This window comes from Coenobita brevimanus, chromosome 113, assembly GCF_032717465.1.
Source record: "Coenobita brevimanus isolate Jiangsu-jjx chromosome 113, ASM3271746v2, whole genome shotgun sequence".
NCBI lineage: Eukaryota > Metazoa > Arthropoda > Malacostraca > Decapoda > Coenobitidae > Coenobita > Coenobita brevimanus.
Genome location: NC_137066.1, coordinates 5,076,034 through 5,096,834, shown reverse-complemented (window position 1 = coordinate 5,096,834; position 20,801 = coordinate 5,076,034). Strand labels below are relative to the sequence as shown.

General features: G+C 41.0%; 1 protein-coding gene across 1 annotated transcript in view; it reads left to right on the top strand.

Annotated features, from left to right (window-relative positions):
- Positions 1–20,801, top strand: part of LOC145418320 (relaxin receptor 2-like) — a 207,381-nt gene that overhangs the window by 141,657 nt on the left and 44,923 nt on the right. The window contains exons 9-10 of the mRNA XM_080286760.1: positions 2,951–3,022; positions 5,057–5,128. Of these exons, the coding sequence (XP_080142886.1) occupies positions 2,951–3,022; positions 5,057–5,128 (144 nt within the window). The remainder of the gene's footprint in view (positions 1–2,950; positions 3,023–5,056; positions 5,129–20,801) is intronic.

The following is a 20,801-nucleotide window of genomic DNA, read 5'->3' as shown; positions in this document are numbered from 1 at the left end:
GATCAGAGGCAGTAGGAAATACAGACAAAGGGAGACAGTTCCAGAGCTGACCTGTTGCATACATTAAGGACTGGGAGTAACGGTTAACTCATGCATTAGAGAGTTGGACAGAATATGGATGAGAGTTGGTTGCTTGACAGGTGCTACATGCCCACCTTAATGGTGGAGGGATGCAAGTAAACAGTTCAGAGGAGAAGTGACCACTGAAGTAGCAATAGAAAAGAGATAAAAATGCAACAGTGTGTCGAAGTGGCAGAGGTGGAAGGGAGCCAGTAAGAGAAAGAGAGTTAATGACACGAAAATCCTTTGACTCCACCTTGCTGAGAAAAGCTGTAGCCTATGTGAGGAACCTGCCCACACGTGAGAGTTCTACTCTACACAAGGGCAAATAAAACCCGCATATAAAGTCAACAGCTGGGTAAAGAAGGCACGGAGTCGACTTAGCACACCTAATCTCTTTAAAGTAAATTTTACAAGAGAAGCAATATGTTCTTTCCAAGATAAATCCCCTGGAAAGTAACTGCTGAAGTAACTGCTGAGATGGGAGCTGTGGGAAGCAAATGGAAAGATGGAAGGTATATTGATCAGTGTATGAGTGGATAGGGTTAGATATGCAGCTGAGAATGTCATTAATGAATAATAGGAAGAGTGTTGGTGATAGGACACAGCCCTGAGGAACACCCCTATTGATAGCTCTAGATGAACAGTGGCCATCTACAACAGCAGCTATAGAATGACGAGAAAGTAAGCTAGAGATGAAGGCACAGACAGAAGGATAGAAACCGTAAGAGGGCAGTTTGGAAATTAAAAATTAATGGCAGACTTGATCGAAAAATTTTGAGATGTCAAGTGCAGTATCAAAAATCTTCGCAAAAGTCCCGAAAGGAGGATGACCAGAAGTCTGGAGGGCAGGTGAGAAGATCGCCAGTGGAGCGTCCCATGTGGAACCTATACTGACGATCAGAAAGAAGGTTGTGAAAGGAAAGATAATTTATATTTTTTGTTAAGAATGGACTCAAAAACTTTTGAAACACAGGCTGTTAAAGCAATTCGGCAATAGTTAGTGGGATGGAAATGGTCACCCTTCCTTGGGACAGGCTGAAATGAGAACAAATTTCCATCAAGAAGGAAAGGTGCAAGGTGATAGACAAAGGCAAAAGAGTTTACCTAGGCAGGGTGCAAGCACAGAAACACAGTTCTTCAGGACAACAGGAGGGATCTCATCAGGCCCATGTACCTTGTTAGTATTGGGGCCAGTCATGGCAAAAAATAAGTTGATTGAAGAAATTTTAATGTCAGACATAAACAAGCCAGAGAGGGGAAGTAATGGAGGAACACACCAGAATCGTTAAGGTGGAATTGGAGGAGAAAGTCTGAGCGAGGAGTTCTGCTTTATCTGCTGAAGAAACAGGTATAGTGACATCAGTGTGAAAAAGAGGAGGGGAGGATGATGAGGTAAAATTATTAGAAAGGTTTTTGGCAAGGTGCCAGGAGGAGCGGGAAGAATTTGAGTTGGAGAGTTCAGAGAATTTAGTACGAACGATATTATTTTTAGCAGAGCGAAGAACTGACTTATCACGAATCCAGGCAGAAACATAAAAGAGATGTGAACCAGGTCTGGGTTGTCTCCAACACCGTTTATAGGCCCTCTCCTTGTGTTGGTCAGCATTAGAACTAGCATGATTAAACCAAGTTATTATTATTATTTTTTTTGCATTAGTCATGGGATATGAGAAAGGAGTGTATGCTTCCATACCTGAGAGAATCATCTCCATGATGCGCAAGGCACACTCATACGGCTCTCGGCCAGGGAAGCAAAAATCATTCCATGGAAAATCAAAGAAGTACTGTCTGAGGACCTCCCAATCAGCAGCTTCAAAGTGGCATAACTGATGCTACTTAGGAGGTTCCACAGGCCTTACCGGAGCAATAGGACAGGTTAAGGTGATAAGGTTGTGATAGGAGGAGCCCTGTGGAGAGGAGAGATTAACAGCTTAAGATGAGGGATTAGTTGTAAGGAAGAGGCCAAGTATGTTGGAAATCTCTCCAAGGCTGTCATGGATACTGACAGAGTGCTCTACAAGCTGTTCTAGGACATTAAAGATAGAAAAAAGTAGGCTTGTTCACCAGGTGGATCAGTGAAAGGAGAGGAGAGCCGAAGGTGGTGATGAACATTGAAATCTCCTAGAATGGAGATTTCAGAGAAATAAGCAATTGATACGATGTGTTCCATCTTAGAAGTAAGATAATCGAAGACTTTTTGAGAGTTAGTAAAATTAGGGGATACGTAGACAGCACAGATTTATTTCACCAGAGAATGACAGGAAAGCCGAAGCCAGAGAGTAGAGACTTCAGAAGATTTAAGTTCAGGAACACGAGAGCATAACGTAATTTGTTAGAGAGTGTGAAATATATGAGATTCAGTTCTCCACTGTTACATTTCGTTCAGTGACAAACATTTCTATACTTTATAAAATTTAACATATTGTACTTAACCCTGCGATGACGTTAAGTACTTCTATTTTTCATGCTATTCTTCAAAATTTTACATGCCTGTATATTGTTGTAGCGAGCCATGATGGCCAATCTTTGTCCTTCGTGTGTGAAAGGTCTGCTCTAAGCTGGATAAAACTGTAAAATAAAGAAATACAGTTTGTCAGCTAATTCAAGAAGTTAAGGTCTCCTGAATTAAATCAAGGTTTTGCGTCATATTTCTATCGGCTTTGGAAGCTTCTTAGTACCTCATCCAAACCATTATGGCTTGTAAACTATATTTCACACGTTAGTTATATCTTTGTTCATGTAAAAAAGGCCTGAACATGAAGTATGTAGCATTAAAAAAAAAAATAGTTTCAAAGAGGTGGTACAAAGCCTCCCAAGCTGACAAGAATATAGAGCTTTATGTCTGTGGTTCTCAATATTTGTCTCATTTTTTCCCTTCCTGACACAGGTTCCTGGAGCACAACCTGGTGGAGGAACTGACGCCAGACTCCCTGAAGGGCTTCACGGGACTCGAGTCATTGTGAGTACATCATTCCTCAAGACGTGACTATTCTTCACTTAACCACTCCAAAACGAATGTGTAGTTTCGGTTTTTTTCTAGCTGTCTACATACGATTGTATTTAGCTTTAGAAAGTTTTCAACTGCGTTGATTAGATATTGCCTTCTTTAACCCCTAAATGGCCGTGCCTTCATAAATTTGCGTGCTCTGCTGGCTGGCCCTGGGACCATTTATTCATAGATCTAAAATAGACATATTTTTCTTACAGATGTGAAGAACATCATCTGGTGCACAGGCAGTGTTTTATAGCGTCCTCAACCCATCCTGTGATTCGCTATGATTCACATGTGCCATTAATATGTACACCTGTGGACGAAACATTCGAGATGGATATGAAATGTAAACATTCCAGTGACTTTCGTTCCTTTCACAGTTTTTTTTTCTTTTTAGCTCGCATTAATATCACGTCACCGATACCAGTTGGTAAAGCAGTGTTCAACGGCGATGGCTAATGAGGTGCTCTTCTTAGCACGTCAAAGCCATTTCTAAACTGTAAGATATACTGATTGTGCAAAAAGGGATATTATATATATATATATATATATATATATATATATATATATATATATATACAGTATATATATATATATATATATATATTATATATATATATATATATATATATATATATATATATACACTTATTTTAAATACTTTGCAGAACTAAAGAAAGACCTCTCGTATATGAGTGATCACTGAAAGATATAGCTAGTTCTGTCTCTTTGAATAAAATAAAAGAGTCAGAAGGTTGCAAGTAAGCAACAAAACAAAAACTGAAAGAAGGTCTTCATATTATACAGGATGATAAAATGAGCATGTCACTAAGGAAGGAAGGAAGGAGGAGGAAGGGAGGCTAAGTGAACACAAGTAATGGGAGAGGATGAGGGGAAAGGCGGGGAAGAGATGAAGGTGGGGGATGGGCAGAAGTAATGGAAGAGGGTGAGGGGCAAGGCAGGGAAGAGGGGAAGGAAGGATGAGGGGAACAAGGGGAAGTGGTGCAGAAGGGATGGGGGGGAAAGGACAAATGTAAGGGGCTGGAGAGTGGATGAAAGGGTGCTGAAACCTACTGAGTTATGGCCTCACCTGCAGTCATTACCCTGTCTCTCCTCCCTTATTCTTCATATTACCAGCTTAGTGTTCTACACTCACATTTCGTCATGTTTGCTGTCTCCACTTCAGTTAATGAGTCTCCTACGGCTGAATTAATAAAGCTGGTAGTGTAAAGGTGTAAAGAGGTCCGTAGTAAGTGATCGTCATTAATGGGACACCTGTAATTTTTAGATGTGATCAGGAAGCTTTACATAATTTTAAAGTGTTCTCGGGAACGAAACAGACAGTTGAAACACACCTCAAAAGTTATTGTCAAACTTGACTCATGTCAACAGAATTGCTCTCTCAGTTCTGGTATTATAGCTCTTAATATTCCCATTCTCATATTCCTTTGTTTTCTGTTTTGTTTTTCTGCCATCACATTTCATCATCTTGCTCTGTTGGCCTGGCATCATTCATAGTTCATTATATTCCCACTCTTCATCCCAGTTTATCTACCTTTCTCATATTATGGCATTGTAATTTGCTCACATTCATATTGTTTCATTTTCTTCTACCGTTGCTTTCTTCATACATCACTTTAAAATTGTACTCCTTCCACACTCATATTTCTTCATATTTTTGGTGTCATTTTACCTGGATTTTTACAATTATGTATCATGATATTCCCTCGCCACCTGTCAAATATTTTCAGGAGCTATCACAAAATTTTTCAGTAATACCACCAACTGCCATCACCAGTATATTCATCCAATACCTCTGTCACCACATCCACCATCACTAGTACAGGTACTACAACTATCACCACCACAAATGCAACCCTTATCACTATCATACCACAGTTACCATCACCACTATAACCATGACTATAACAATGTCAGGAACATTACAACTATAACTAGTGCTATAACACATCATCGCCTCAACAAGTACTTCCCCTACAGGTATCTACGCCACAACTGCATTAGAGTGATTGAGGGTGGAGCTTTCAGCGGGATGAGTGAGTTGGTTGACCTGTGAGTATTAAGTTTATTCACGTCACCAAATATGGATTATTATTAGTAGCAATAGTTGTAATAGTAGTAGTAGCGGTGGTACTACCACTAATAATAGTATTATGGCTGGTGAAATGAGATTTTCTCCTGCTATCCAAAGAAGACAGTTTTAATATTTGTTTTTGCAACTGTCCAGACATTCCATTCAGCTTAGGAGAGAAGGTTTCATCACTACCGGGAGCGTTAGTGAAGGCTATATTTAACTCCTTCAGTTAAGACTTCCTGAAAGTGAGTAAAAGGATCTATTGGTAGCATTCTTAAAGTGGAAATTACGCCATCATGGAGAAAATCTTACTGGTACACTTTCTGTTACAGTATACAAGACTTCTGTGAACCCAAAAACTCTCACCTTTTAGTACAATGATGTTTTATATTAGTAATTCCTTGCAAGAGAAGATGTCAGGGTCTCATTGGGTTAACGAAGACTATGAACCGTGTACTATGTGGTCTGCAAGATATCAATGCTTCTTATATATATATATATATATATATATATATATATATATATATATATATATATATATATATATATATACACACACACACACAGAAGTGCTCGTGGGCCCTTGGGGCCCCTCGCACTTGTTCTTGTGGAGGGCTCTCGCGTTTATGTGCTGTTCTAGTGTAACGTTGTCACTTGGATTTTTTGCAGCTAACCAATTGATCGTGTTATTTGCAGCTTCGGGAATGGAACCCAAGTTGTCCAAATGCAAGTCCGAAGTACACACACGACACACAGCTACTGCTACAGTTTATTTTAGTTCTACCTCTGGGCAAAAAATTCTACAGAGATCCTCTGCCGGGCTCCGAGCCCAGCGTTTTTTGGTCAAAATGTGATTGCTCATTAAATATAGTAAAAGTTTTTCAATCGTATTGGGACCAAGTTTTCTTTACATCAGTGATTTTTTTTTTTTTTGGTGCCAATTTTGGTGCAGTTTGAATGTGTAATTTCGGCTGCCGAAAACACACACACACACACACACACACACACACACACACACACACACACACACACACACATACGGCTACTGCTATGGTATATTATATATATATATATATATATATATATATATATATATATATATATATATATATATATATATATATATATATATATATATATATATATATATATATATATATATATATATATATATATATATATATATATATATATATATATATATATATATATATATATATTGGGAAATAGCTCACTTCACAGATTTCCCGGTTAGGTTGCAAAGAAACCAAAACCCTTTTAAGTTTGCAAAATTCCTTGAATTTGGTTAATTTACAAAAGCACATGAAAAACGGCGTTTTGCAAAATCATGTGCGTGTGTGTTTGTGTGTGTGTGTGTGTATGTGTGTGTGTGTGTTAGAAACGTGAAGGATAAACAGGTAGCCAGTTGGCAATAGGTTTGGCTAGGATAGGTCATGTTAGGTTAGGTTAGGTTAGGTTAATTTTGAAGAATGCTAAGTTATTTTAAGCGTTCACCTAACCTAACCTAACCTTACTAACCTAGCCTAACCTAATCTAAACTTAATCTAGATTATCTCAGCCTAAACTAGCCGCAGCGTCAGTTAACCTAACGTTTTTTAAAGTGACAGAGTAAATTGTTGGTGATTTTGCAAAATTGCCCTTTTTTCATGTGCCCTTTTTTCATGTGCTCTTGCAAAGTACCCATATATATATATATATATATATATATATATATATATATATATATATATATATATATATATATATATATATATATATATATATATATATATATATATATATATATATGTAATATTGGAGAGACACATATTACACTCGTGTGTACAAAGGTTATTTACGCTTCTGACCGGGAATAAAACCCCAGACCTCCAGATAGAAGTCAGGCACTGATGCCACTCCACATTGGTATGTACACATGCATGTAATGTGTGTCTCTCCAACATATAAAGACGCTCGTGTTGTGTCTGGGATAGATTACAACTGCTCTGTAATTTGCCGAGATGCGTGGGGCTGAGCGATAATCCTAATGTGTTGTGACTGAAAAATATTCTCCCATAATGAATTTACCTGGTTTGTCAAAATTTCAGGTGGCTCAGCTTTTATCACGACGTGGTGGAGTGGCATCAGTGCCTGACTTCTATCTAGAGGTCTGGGGTTCGATTCCCGGTCAGGAGCATATATATATATATATATATAGCGTTTTGTTTCATTTTTAAAGGCTCCAACATGCTTGCATGTGTCGGCCTTGGTCACCTAATGGCGTCTCTCGATGCTGCTTGATCTCTGGCAGCTTCCCTAGTCAGTCTCTTATCCCTGAGGTCACAGTCAACGACCTTGTCCCAGGTCTTTCTTGGTATACCTCTCACAACCCTATCCCAACCGTTAACACTTCTCACTTTCTGCACACAGTTATCATCCCCCATCCTTTCCACATGACCGAACCATCTCAATCTACCTCTCCTCATCACAACACCAATTGACTCCGGTCTCATCCTCATCCTACCTCTCAACTCTTCCATCGTATACCTAGGTCCCACCAGGCCTCACATTCAGGGACGCACTGCACGTCCACCTGCCCATTGTTATTGTACGTTTGAGCCTGCGAATATCCTCTTCCTTTACTGTCCAGGTCTCACTGCCATACACCATTACACACCTAACACATGCTGCATACAAAGATCCCTTAGCACGCAGGGAGAGCCCCCTTAGTGCCAGGAGAGGCAACAGCTCCCTGAACTTCTTCCAACCACTCCTCAGTCTAGACGCAGAGCTAGCCTCAGCTATACCTCCAGCACATAACATGTGTCCCAAATAACAAAACTCTTCCACACACTCAAGAGACTCGCCAGCAAGTTCAGTCCTTTCACGCCTGACAATCTCCATATGTTCTCTCTGACATACCGCACACATGAAATCAGCATTATCTCACAGTCTACATCTAATATCACTACATCTCTTATGTACCCACTTATCAAAACACGGCACAAATTGGCATTACTTCTCACGCCTTTCTGGCAGTTGCACATGGCCACTCTCTTCACTGACAGTACCATCACCAGCCCTAGATACCATCACTTTGTTTTATCTGCATTTATTCTCAAGATCTTTTGCCCCATATCATCTTTCCACTTCCTAAATCTTTCCTCTACCTTCCTTTCATTTTCCAAAATCAACACCAAATCATCAGCATACAATATCTCCCACGGAGGTCTATTTCTAAAGTCACGTGAGCGGGCTTCAAGTACCATGATAAACGCCAAGTTCAAGACTGACCCCTGATGCACACCAACATTCACGGAAAAGACATCACTTAAATCTCCGTTCACTCTTACCTGGGTGCTAACACCCACATACATGGCCATAACCACCCTAACCAGCCACTCCATGATCCCAGGCTTTCTCATTGCCTACTTCACCACCTGTCCAGGGACTTTGTCAATGGCCTTCTCCAAATCAACAAAAACAAAGCACATTTTCCCTTTTTTTCCTATATATTTTTCCTTTTCTTTCCTATATATGTTTCCTGTAGCTGATGAACAATGAATATGGCATCAGTACTTCCTTTGTCTGGCATAAACTGAAACTGCACCTCATCAATATTCACTCTTTCTCTAATCATACCTTCTAGAACTCTATTACCTTCGTTATCTGGTCCAAAATCTTTTTGCCTTTATAATTCCCACTTTCCAAGGCATCACCCTCCCCCTTGTACACATTTACAATTACACACTTCAGATAATCATCTGGGACAACACACTAAAATATAATCATATTTATCAAATCAGTGACTAACCCCACTGCTATATCTCCTGAGGCTTTCAACATTTCAGCAGCCAACCCAAACACACCTACTACCTTTCACACCTCCATCCTGCCTATTGCCTTGCTCCTAGTAGCAGCGACAATCAAAGGCCAAGGGCCAGACATTGGATCTGCTGGCACCAAACCTTAGCTGATCCAGTCAACTCTTCATTCAACAACCGGTTGTAAAGCTCTCTAAAGGCGTCTTTAATATCCCCACTGTTCACCATTGCCTTTCCTTCATGATTCTTAACACACTGCTCACCTACGATATCCCTATTCTCCCTTTTCTTCTGATTTGCCACCTTAAGGCTACATTCTCAGGCCGTATTTTATAGGTGAACACGTACACCCGAAAGCACTAATTTCTCTCCCCCCCCCCTCACCCTTGTAGCCGGAGTCGCGGCCGGTAAGCGACCAGGCGATCAAACACCCCACACCCCCCTCCCCTACCCCATCCCCAGTGTAAACGTTGTTGGATATACGTGGAACGGCCAAAGCTGATGATGTACAATATGCCAAGATTGATTTTACAGACAATCAGAACCAGCAGGGGTAAGTATAGAAAGGTAATTAAGTGTTATATTGTGCTGTCATCCACAACACATGAGAAAGGCAACTGAATGAAAGAAGACCTACAGTGTATTATGTGTTATTGTATGTATACTTACCTCCTATATTATAATGTTACAAATAAGCATAGTATTGTGAACAACATCTTTTGAAAAATATGATGTCTTTTTCTCATCCATTCTCTCTCCCACCTTCACCACCCTGCTCTCTGAGTTCGTCTCCACCAAACGCCTCTCTTATCCTCTCGTCTCTGACTCATACCCATTAACCAAAGTAAATAAAGATAGTGATAAAATGATCCATCAGGTATTGATCATATTAATGTTATCATACAACTCTGTATTAAGCACCAACAAATCAATAACATACAATACTTCAGTACACCTGCCAACTATTTCATCCTGTTGTAAGCTGTTACATGACATGCACACTGCATGTTGAACCTTGTGGTACAAGGACATACGGTTATTTATCGTTAACACAGGTTTTGTTTGGTTTTGGACGTCCATTAATTAATATTAATGTGGTAATTTAGGCCTTACAGTATTATTACGTAAAATTTATGTTCCTTTCATTATTGGATGACTGAATCACAAACTCTCTGCTTTAACGAAAATATTCCGACCTCTTGTCGCAACAGTGACACAAATGTCAGTATGTATACAACTGAATGTGGGTCAGTCGTATACATAATGACTTTGTGTCACTGTTGTGACAAGAGGTCGGAATATTTTTATTAAAGCAGAGAGTTTGTGGTTCGTCAGAGCCGATCCCTGATTCGTTTCGTTCATCCAACAATGAAAGGAACACAAAATTTTACGTGATTATTATATAATGCTTGTCACGTTAATATGAGTTAATGGACTTCCAAAACCACACAAAATCTGTGTTAACGATAAAGAACAGTATGTCCTTGTAACACAAGGTCCAGCTTGCAGTGCGTATGTCACATAACAGCTTACAACAGGATCAAATAGCTGAGAGGTATTTTTTTTTTTTGTGCTCGACTCTGGGCATAGGCTTCACAGCCTGCTGTCAAGGCCCAGTAGTCCTCCTGCATACCATACACCTCTACATGTCACCACTTCGGCGCTAACACCCACCGTCCATATTGAATACATGCTAGGGATGTCTCATACAGGACTGGTGTATTGGTATTAGCGGGGGTATTTTTACATGTCGGCGGGTCTTCTGGTAGATCGGTAAAGTCTGCTTTACATGAAATTCAAATCCTTAAACTGAGATGGGACAGAGAATGCATGAGAAAAAACATATTTTTCAACAGATGTTGTACACTATACTGTACCTATTTGTAATATTATAATTTAGGACGTAAGTGTACAGACAACAACACATAATACATTGTAGGTCTTCTTTAATTTCCGTGCCTTTCTAATATGTTGTGGATAACAGCACAATACTAAACATTAAATACCTTATATACTTACCCCTACGGGTTCTGATTGTCTACAGAAACAGTCATGACACATTGTAACATCACCAGCTTTGGCTGTTTCACATCAATCCTACGTTTACATTGGGGTTGGTGTAGGGGATATAGGTGTGGGGTGTTCGATTGCCTGGTCGCTTTAACAAGGGGGGGGGGGGAATTAGTGCTTTTGGGTGTACCTGAGCTGTACCTTCTACATCGTCTTAGATTCAGTATTTTTGTTCTTTTTAGACATTTTCATAATCAACTCATTTTCAGTCCTTGATAGAAAAATAATTGACACAAGAGAATATAAATATTTTTGATGAATATTATTTGAGAATTTCTAAGAGTTTCTATAATACATTCAGAAAAAAATAATCATGTGTATTCTATAAATTCAATCTACTAACATAGCACATAAGCCTGTTGAGCAAGTTTATATCCATTCTTTGTAAATCCACCACAAAACTTGCCCTACAACTAAGTTTTACTGTAAGAATACGTAAATTGCGAGAAATCGAGGCTAAAAAATAAACATAGAAAAACCTTTTTATGTCTGAAACTACTGGGAATAATTGTAACAAATTTGGACACCTCCAATGTGAGCCCTAAACAGTAAATTTCTCCAAGTTACACTTCTTCCTGACTCTCCTCTCTCTCTCTCTCAGCCAATGAGAATTGATCGAGGATATCCATCAGAATCAGCCAATCACTGAACAGCGTATTCCCATTTTCTTATCATCAAGCATTAGAGAAAACTGCTCTAAGTGCGTTTTTTGGGGGGACACAGGTAAAATATGGAAGCTGTCCATATCAGTCGCCTGCCACACGATATTTTTTCTCTCAAATCATATGATTCCAAACGAAGACTAAAACTACCTATATATACATATGTAAGGCATTTTTATGGTGCTTTAGCTAAGTATGACGGCGAAAATAGCACAATAATCTCTTAATAAGCTGAGGTTCCAAATTACCTTCTAGCCACAGAATTGCTTTTTTTTTTTTTTTTTTTTTAAGGTCCCATCCAATGCACACCGGGAAAGATGCTGTCACAGCATAACTTAAAATATCGATATAAAGTATATGGTGTTTTATTTTAGCTATTTTGATGGTTGGAAATGGAATTAAACTTGATAGTTCAAAACCTGAAAAATAAAAAGAATGACCAAAATGTGATCGAGAATCTTCCCTTAAATACCATATTCTTTCTTTTCACACTAATTAGGTTATCAGATAAAAGTCTCTGAGTCTCAGACTTTGTCTTGTAAACCACTATTCTAGCCATATGCTCTGCAGCCAAGTATTCCTTTTTGTTTCCACCCTTTTTCCATTCCCTGAAAACCTTTCTATTCTTAACTGCAGCTTCTACACCCTCATCCCACAACCAAATTACTTTATGTCTTGGGGACCCCTTGTCCATCCACACACTGAATCAGTAACTATGAAGAGGTTGTTCTTGAGGGCTCTGTACTGTTCATTGACACTTCTGTCAATGTCTCCCTATTCAGCCACCACTCTACTCATCCCGCTATAGAAAGCGTGCCTTACTGCCTGGTATTTGAACTTCCATACTTTCCTCCCCGGTGCATAGGTCCTATTTTTCATCACCTGCCCATCAAGCACCGTGTCACTTAACAATAACTTGTGCTGCTGCACACATTCCTCGCTCTCTATAACTTTAACATCCCTCTCTAACCACCTATCAGCCCTCCTGACCAAGAAATTGTTTGTCTGGTTGCTGTTTCTCCCAGACTCGTATGTAATCAACCTACTTTCTCTTTTCCTGAAATGTGTGTTATACACTCACATGTTCATTGCTTCCCCAGACTCGATTATCCTTTCCGCTTCCTCATTTTCTGTACCATATTCACATCCCCCATGTACTCCTTCATATCCTTAAGCTGCCTCACTTACATGGCCATTTAAATACCCTCTCAAAACTACAATTTTCTGTACCATATGCACATCCCTCATGTACTCCTTCATATCCTTAAGCTGCCTCACTTACATGGCCATTAAAATACCCTCCCAAAACTACAATCTCGTCTTCCTCCATACCACTTACTATACATATTACGTCATCCCAGTATCTATCTTTCTCTACCTCATCCAAGCCTGCCTACCAAACATACACCGATATAAATGCAAACATTACCCCATCCAACAAAATTTTCATTACAATTATCCTTTCACTGACTCAGATTACATTCATGACATATTCCACCCATTTTCCTTAACCAACACACCCACAACACCATACCCATCTGCCCTGCCTATAAAACAACTTGTAATGACAATACCTCCCGGCAATCATTCTGGCTGATCTTCCCCTATCCTTGACACACATTCCACATCCACCCACATCCTACTCAATGCCTTACCTACTTCCCCTGCTCTACCCCTCAAACTTCCCACATTCCATGACACCAATCTGATCCCCTTGGGTGGTTTTGTTTCCTCATTCTTGCTTTGAATGTCTTTTTTGTCATAATCGGTAATAAATAATGAGGAGAGACATACCACAGGCCCCACCCACCACCACGGTCCCAGATCCAGGCAGGGGACTTGGGACCCACAGCCCAACAGCAGTGACCAGTGGCGGTGGCAGTAGCCCCGGGTCACCCTGCCAGGAGCGCTACAGAGACACCCTGCAAACGAGCCTTGGCACTGTAACTGCCCCGCCATTATACACCCAATGATAAGGCAGCCTCCTTGGGCACTACTCCTAGGTTTGGTAGGTGGAAGCGGCAGCCTGGGCACAGCAATGTCTTATACCCTCTAGCTCAGGTTTGAGCCCCATCCCATTCCGGCCCCCAAATCTATGCTGGCAGAACCCTCGTCACGCCTTCCCTCAATAGGTCCACCACTTGGTAGCGGGGGCTCTGGTCGCATGTCCTTGGTAGCGTCAACTCCGTGTGACGTGGTGGAGTACGTTGTGTGATATATAAACCGCATGTGGTGTAGTGCATGAGATAGGGGAAGTGTTTGGGAGAGTATGCTGGTCTACTCTCCATGTTCCTGTCACACGGAAAAGGTCAGATATTCTGGTAGCTAGTAAAACTGGAGCTCCAGCTCTCCCCATCACCAGCATTCCTATTTCCCTTGGGAGTACCACCCTGGTCGGCTGGTACTACAGCCCACTGTCATGAAATGTGGAATGGAAACCTGGTTCTGAGTCAGGAATCCCATTTGTATGCGATTGGCACTGTTTGTGTCGATATTTAAATTATAATAACGTACAAGAGAATATTAAGATGTAATATGCAAAATATATCAACAAGGATGAGGTGATTCGAAGTCTCCTTTGCATCTAAAATACGGCCCTCAGTCTGATATTTCCAGTTCGAAAAATGTCACTTACTCTTAATCAAATTTTCTATAGAAAGCAAATATCCCTCAAGCAGTTAGGGTTAAGAAGCCATCGGAAATGCTGTAGGGTAAAGTAAAAGCACTGTTAGAGGCACCTGGTAGTAGGAGTAGTAGTTGTTCCCTAGGCAGTCTGGCCGAACAGCCCCGAGTCCCTGAGGAAGGCCATGGCCGAGACCGGCCTTTCCCACAGAGCTCTCAAAGAGTGCATGTTGTGTTGTTGGCGTAGGTGATTGTGTGCAATGCAGTCTTCCATAATGTGCTTAATAGTATAGGGTGCTGTGTTGCATCCTGGACAGGCATCAGCGATGGAGTCATCCATCCTCTTCTGGTAGCTTAAGAGGGCTGGATGGTGCCCACATCTCAGCCTGGCCAGGTGGACCCTGTCCTCATGAGGGAGATAGGATTCAGAAGGGTGAACGTCAGGAGGCCGTGCATGCAGCTGTGCGTTGTCTTTCAGTGACTGAATGGAGCGGCGAGTGATCTGAGTGTGGATATGGTTCTGGAAGCTGGTCTGAGGTGGGCGAGGCAGGAGAGATGACAGTATTTGTGTATGGTTTCGTGTGCTGGGTGTTGTTTTGATGTTCCTTGGTGTGGGTGGATGTGCTGCCATGTAATATAGTGGATGTTGTGGGTTTGAGGAGGCTGCAGCAAGAAACTGGGTGCCTCTCATGTCTAGATTATCCTTGACTTTGAGGACTTTGGTTTCTTGATGTAGGTGGTCTGTGGGTGTCGTAGCTATGCAGCCTGTGATTATTTTCAGGGCCTTGTTCTGTATGGTTTGTAGAGTCTTGTAGTGTGTTTTGGTGAGGTAGAAGCCCAGGCAGGGCTTGCATAAATCATCACTGAACGTATGTATTGTTTGTATACTGTGGTGGTGGTTTCTTTGTTGTGTCCGAATGTTGTATGGGCAAATGACCTCAAAGCATTGAGTCTTGGCGTTATTTTATTTTTAATGTTTGTGATGTGTTGTTTAAATGACATTGATGTATTGTATGTTACCCCAAGGATTTTGTGTGTGTGTGTGTGTGTGTGTGTGTGTGTGTGTGTGTGTGTGTGTGTGTGTGTGTGTGTGTGTGTGTGTGTGTGTGTGTGTGTGTGTGTGTGTGTGTGTGTGTGTGTGTGTGTATGTGTGGTAGTGGAATGTTGTTTATGGTGAGGTGTGGGATGTGACTGTGTTCTGTTGTCCGGTTTGTGAGAAGGGTCACTGTAGATTTGGATGGGGCTATTTTGAGCCTGTTTGTGGTGAACCATTCAAGTACTGTGTTGAGGTAAGTTTGAATGATGTGTGCAGCTGTGTTTGCATTTTGGTGCATACATGTAAGTGTTATATCATCTGCATAGGAAGCTATGTGTATCTGTGGTGTGTGGGGTGTGGGTATGTCGTGCATGTATAGTGTTCTGAAGGGGGATTTGCCAGTTAGGTAGTCTCGTACCTTCGAGACGTTTCTGGTACTGTAAGTTTTGGTACGAGTCGTCAGAGTTGCCAGTTTGCCTGGTGTTTGTGAGCGTAGTTATTTCGTAAGTTAAACATTCATATATTTGTGCTCTTTTTCTCTATAATGTTTGATTTAAGTGATTGCTTGTTAAATTATGTAATTTAAGTTTGTATGGTTAATGATTTTGAGTCTTATGTAATGTGAGACAACTCTAGCATGTTTTGATGTCTCGTAGTTGGTAACTGTTGTTGCTAGGGGCTGATGCAAGACAGTATGTCCTAGAATGTTGGAGAAGTAGAAGTTTCGAGAGCAATGCAAGCTTATATAAGAAGGGGTAGAGATTATTATAAGGTTAGTCGGGTTTCTCTTCAGTTTGTGTGAAGCACAGTCGGTTTTGGTGCAGTGTCAGTGTCAGTGAAGGTTGTATATTTTTAGTACTTGTGAAAACAGTGGCAAACAGTGACGGTGTCACGAGTCGGCTAATGACATTGGCTTTTGTGGGAAACCGCGAACTCAAGTGGAATCCCAGTTTATCGTTCAGTTAACCGCTCATTCGGACGGAAGCTTTGTCAAATCAATTTTTCATTGTCATACGTGATCGTATTTGTGTGAGACATTAGCGCTTCTGCTGAGCGATTTGTTTTGGGCGCGTTTCACTCACTCGACCGTTAAAAAATGCGGCCTAGTGGTCACCTTTTCTTTCCCATGACTTACTCAGTCAAGTGTTTGCTGTGACACAGAGAGGTCCTGTGCTCCAGCAGTGTGAGAGGTCAGCTAGTACCCAGACTCCACTTGACTACAGTTCTCCAAGCTCCCACCCTTCTTTGGGTGATACACCGCATTCATTGACCAGTATTTCTTTTCGTTTTCCTAGTTTAAGAGTTTAGTTAAGGTGTTTTTCCTAGGCGTAAGAATTTAGCTCTTGTGTGAGTGAGTGAGTGCGATCTCATTAATTTGATTTGAAATGTAACGTTAAATTTATTTTGTAATCAATAAATTTAACAGTTCTTTTTCTTGAGCTTAATGTAATGTAAACTCTTGTTTCATTTCTCCACAATTAAGCTTATTTCCCATATAGCTCCTAGCTTGCATAAACGTTTTGCCATTCATAACTGGTACTTAGGCCAGTCTTGTGTATTAAGCTAAAATCCGTCGTGCCTCCTAGGAGTTAAGCATCAGCAAGAACCTGATACTGTTATTAGTATTAGTTATTTATTGTCAGGGGTGAAGAAACTTTCTCCAGAGGCTAACAGTACTAATAATCAGCATTTGTGAGTAATTAGTCTCTGCTGTGTACTGTTGAGAAAGTTTATAAATTCTCGTTCTGAGAAAATCGGCAAAGTAAGCCAGCGTAAATAATCATTGCTTGATGTAGCAAGACAATCATTGTCCCTGTTCTGCAATATTATTGAACATTACTATCATTAAAATAATATTAGCATTTATTTTAAAAACCCCTGTGACAGACGGGTTATTGAAGTTTGTATATCAGTGGAACTTGAGAAGACAGTGAAGTGTATTAAGTGTAATTACTGTCAGTGAAGATTATTTTCAGTATTTGTGTAGTAAGTGAAGTGTTAGCAAGCATTAAGTGTACTAACTGTGAAGTGTTGTTATTTATTAAGTGTAACTGCAATCTATAAAGTGTGTATAGCTCCAGTGCTTGTGAGAACAGTGAAGTTGAAAAGCATTAAGTGGAATTATTTGGAAAATAAAGACGATGAACTTAAAGGAGCCAGTGTTTATTTTCGCCTCAGCTGATCTTGTGTACTGCACACCTAAAGGCTGACCATAAGAAGAACAACTCACTGGGCAACGTCCTTCCTGTACTGTACTACTGCTGTTGGAGCCTGTGGCAGTGTAGGGATTGGGACGTAACACTGGTGTCAGGAGTGAGGATTATTAATGAGGGCTGCAGTGAGACTAATCTTCGACATGGAGCAAGAAGGTGTCCAGACAAGCGGCCGAGCAGGGCAGGAAGGCAATGTGACATTGGTTGCAATCATGAAGCTATTGGAAGCATATCGTGTCCAAATGCTGACAATGATTGAAGGAGAGAAAGCATTCAAAGAACTTATAGAGGCACGAACTCTACTAGTGGAGGCACAGAGGGAACAACTAGAGGCACAATGTGAAGAACAAAAAGAACGATATGAGCAACTTCAAGAGGCATCAGTGGAGCAACAGAGGGAAGTGCAACTGAGGGTGCAAGGACAGCAAAATAGATTCATGGGGGAAATGAAGGAAGAACACAAAAGCTTAAGGAGGAAGAAGATGCCAAGCTAGAACAGCAGAAGTATGAGGTAAGCAATAATTTGATAGAGTGTAAACAGCATGTAGACGAACAGTTTAAGACAATTAGTGAGGAAATAGTGGCGGAGTGCAAACAGCATGTGGAAAACCAGCTGAAGATTAGTGATGGAATAGTGGTGAAATGCAGACAGCATGTAGACGACCAGTTGAAGTCAATTAGTGGGAAATTTGAGGCTGTAGAGAAATATTGCACTGCTGAGCCTCAGGTTAGTGTACAGGGAGCGTATGAAAGGAATGGACAGTGTATAGTGAATCTTGACGGATCCTGGGCATCTGAAGATGGCATTTCAGGGCTGAATAATCAGAATATAGAAGTTGTAAGTCCTGGACTTAATAATGATGCCTCAGTTATTAGGCCCCAAACCAGTGAAGTGCATGGCTATAATGGGGATCCAGTTAAGAAGAAACCTCAAGAAAGTGATGGTAGTGTATCATGGGAAGCTTACCGTGCACAGTTTGAGTTACTTGCGGATCAGAATGGTTGGGATGATAAGAAGAAGGGTGCAGAAGATCCACCACTGAAGAAATGCAAGAGAACCTTGATGAACAGTGTGCGAGAAGACAGGACAGATGACATGCTGTGTAGTAGGAATGGGAATCATAGGAAGAAATGCAGCTGTACTGTAATGACGGGGCTGGCATCAGACGAAGAAGACCTAGGGAGGATGCAGTTGGAGGGTGCAGATTTGCAACCGGTGCTGGAGTTGCTGCAGCAGAGTGCAGTGCGACCATCATGGGGAGGAGTTTCCAGTTGGGCCCTGCGACCGGAAGCTGCTGGAGTAAGTGGGACCTTCTTCATTGCAACGGACTACTGGAGCGTCAGTGGGAGACGCCCAGTGGCCCCAGCGAGTGTTGGCAACTGGTGGTTCTGAAGAAGATGAGGTCTGAGATCTTGGATAAGTCCCATAACCAGATCACTAGTGGGCACCTGGGAAGCTGGCTGCGACACAAGTACTACACAAGTACTGCTGAAAAGTGGTGCCGCACCTGTGATGTGTTCTGTGTCAAGAAGAGAACCAAGACCTCCCTGGAGGAGTGGACTGTGCGGAAGAGCAGGGACATCGTCAGAAGCAGAATAGAAGAAGACCTGATAAGTTGAAAGATTATTTTGTGTATAGTTAGATGTTCCGTTAGAATTAAGGTTTATGTTTATGTTTGTGTATACTGTGTAGTTTTGTCGGGACGACAAAGAACTGGGGAGGGGGTAGTGTTATGAAGGGGGATTTGCCAGTTAGGTAGTCTCGTACCTTCGAGACGTTTCTGGTACCGTAAGTTTCGATACGAGTCGTCAGAGTTGCCAGTTTGCCTGGTGTTTGTGAGTGTAGTTATTTCGTAAGTTAAACATTCATTTATTTGTGCTCTTTTTCTCTATAATGTTTGATTTAAGTGATTGCTTGTTAAATTATGTAATTTAAGTTTGTATGGTTAATGATTTAGAGTGTTATGTAATGTGAGACAACTCTAGCATGTTTTGATGTCTCGTAGTTGATAACTGTTGTTGCTAGGGGCTGATGCAAGACAGTATGTCCTAGAATGTTGGAGAAGTAGAAGTTTCGAGAGCAATGCAAACTTATATAAGAAGGGGTAGAGATTATTACAAGGTTAGTCGGGCTTCACGTCAGTTTGTGTGAAGTGCAGTTGGTTTTGGTGCAGTGTCAGTGTCAGTGAAGGTTGTATATTTTTAGTACTTGTGAAAACAGTGGCAAACAGTGACGGGTTATTGAAGTTTTTATATCAGTGGAACTTGAGAAGACAGTGAAGTGTATTAAGTGTAATTACTGTCAGTGAAGATTATTTTCAGTACTTGTGTAATAAGTGAAGTGTTAGCAAGCATTAAGTGTACTAATTGTGAAGTGTTGTTAAACACTGAGTGTAACTGCAATCTATAAGGTGTGTATAGCTCCAGTGCTTGTGAGAACAGTGATGTTGAAAAGCATTAAGTGGAATTATTTGGAGAATAAAGACAGTGAACTTTAAGGAGCCAGTGTTTATTTTCGCCTCAGCTGATCTTGTGTACTGCACACCTAAAGGCTGACCATAAGAAGAACAACTCACTGGGCAACGTCCTTCCTGTACTGTACTTCTGCTGTTGGCGCCTGTGGCTGTGTGGGGATTGGGACGTGACAATAGGTTAAAGAGTGTAGAGGACAAAACAGATCCTTGGGGGACGCCGTTTGTGAAGTTTCTGATGTTAGAAGACTGACCGGCAAATGTTACGTGTGCACATCTGCCTGCTAAGTAGTTTGCCAGCCGTCTTTTTTGTGTTATTGCGCATGTTTGTACTGAGTATTTTGTTTGTGAGGTTGTGGCGGGGGATGGCATCAATAGCTTTGCTAATGTCTAGTGTAATTAGGAGTGTTCTGTGTGGTGGCCTAGCTGAATTCATGCCATTGAAAACTCTATGTGTAAGGTCTCTAAAGCCATGTGACTGGGCTAGGGGAATGTGAGGTGTGACTAGTTGTAGTACCAGTCGTTCAGTGACTTTAGAGGGGGTGCAGAGGAGTGTGATGGGGCGGTGTGAGGAAGGTAACGTGGGGTCTTTGTTGGGTTTAGGGATAGTGATGATAATGCCATGCTTCCAGAGGTTGGGTATTATGTTGTGTGTGTAGCTGTAGTTTGATAAGTTCTTGAGTGCTTGTATGCCTTGTGGTCCATGGTGTTTAAGGTGAATGTTGCTTATGTTGTCTGGTCCACAGGCAGATA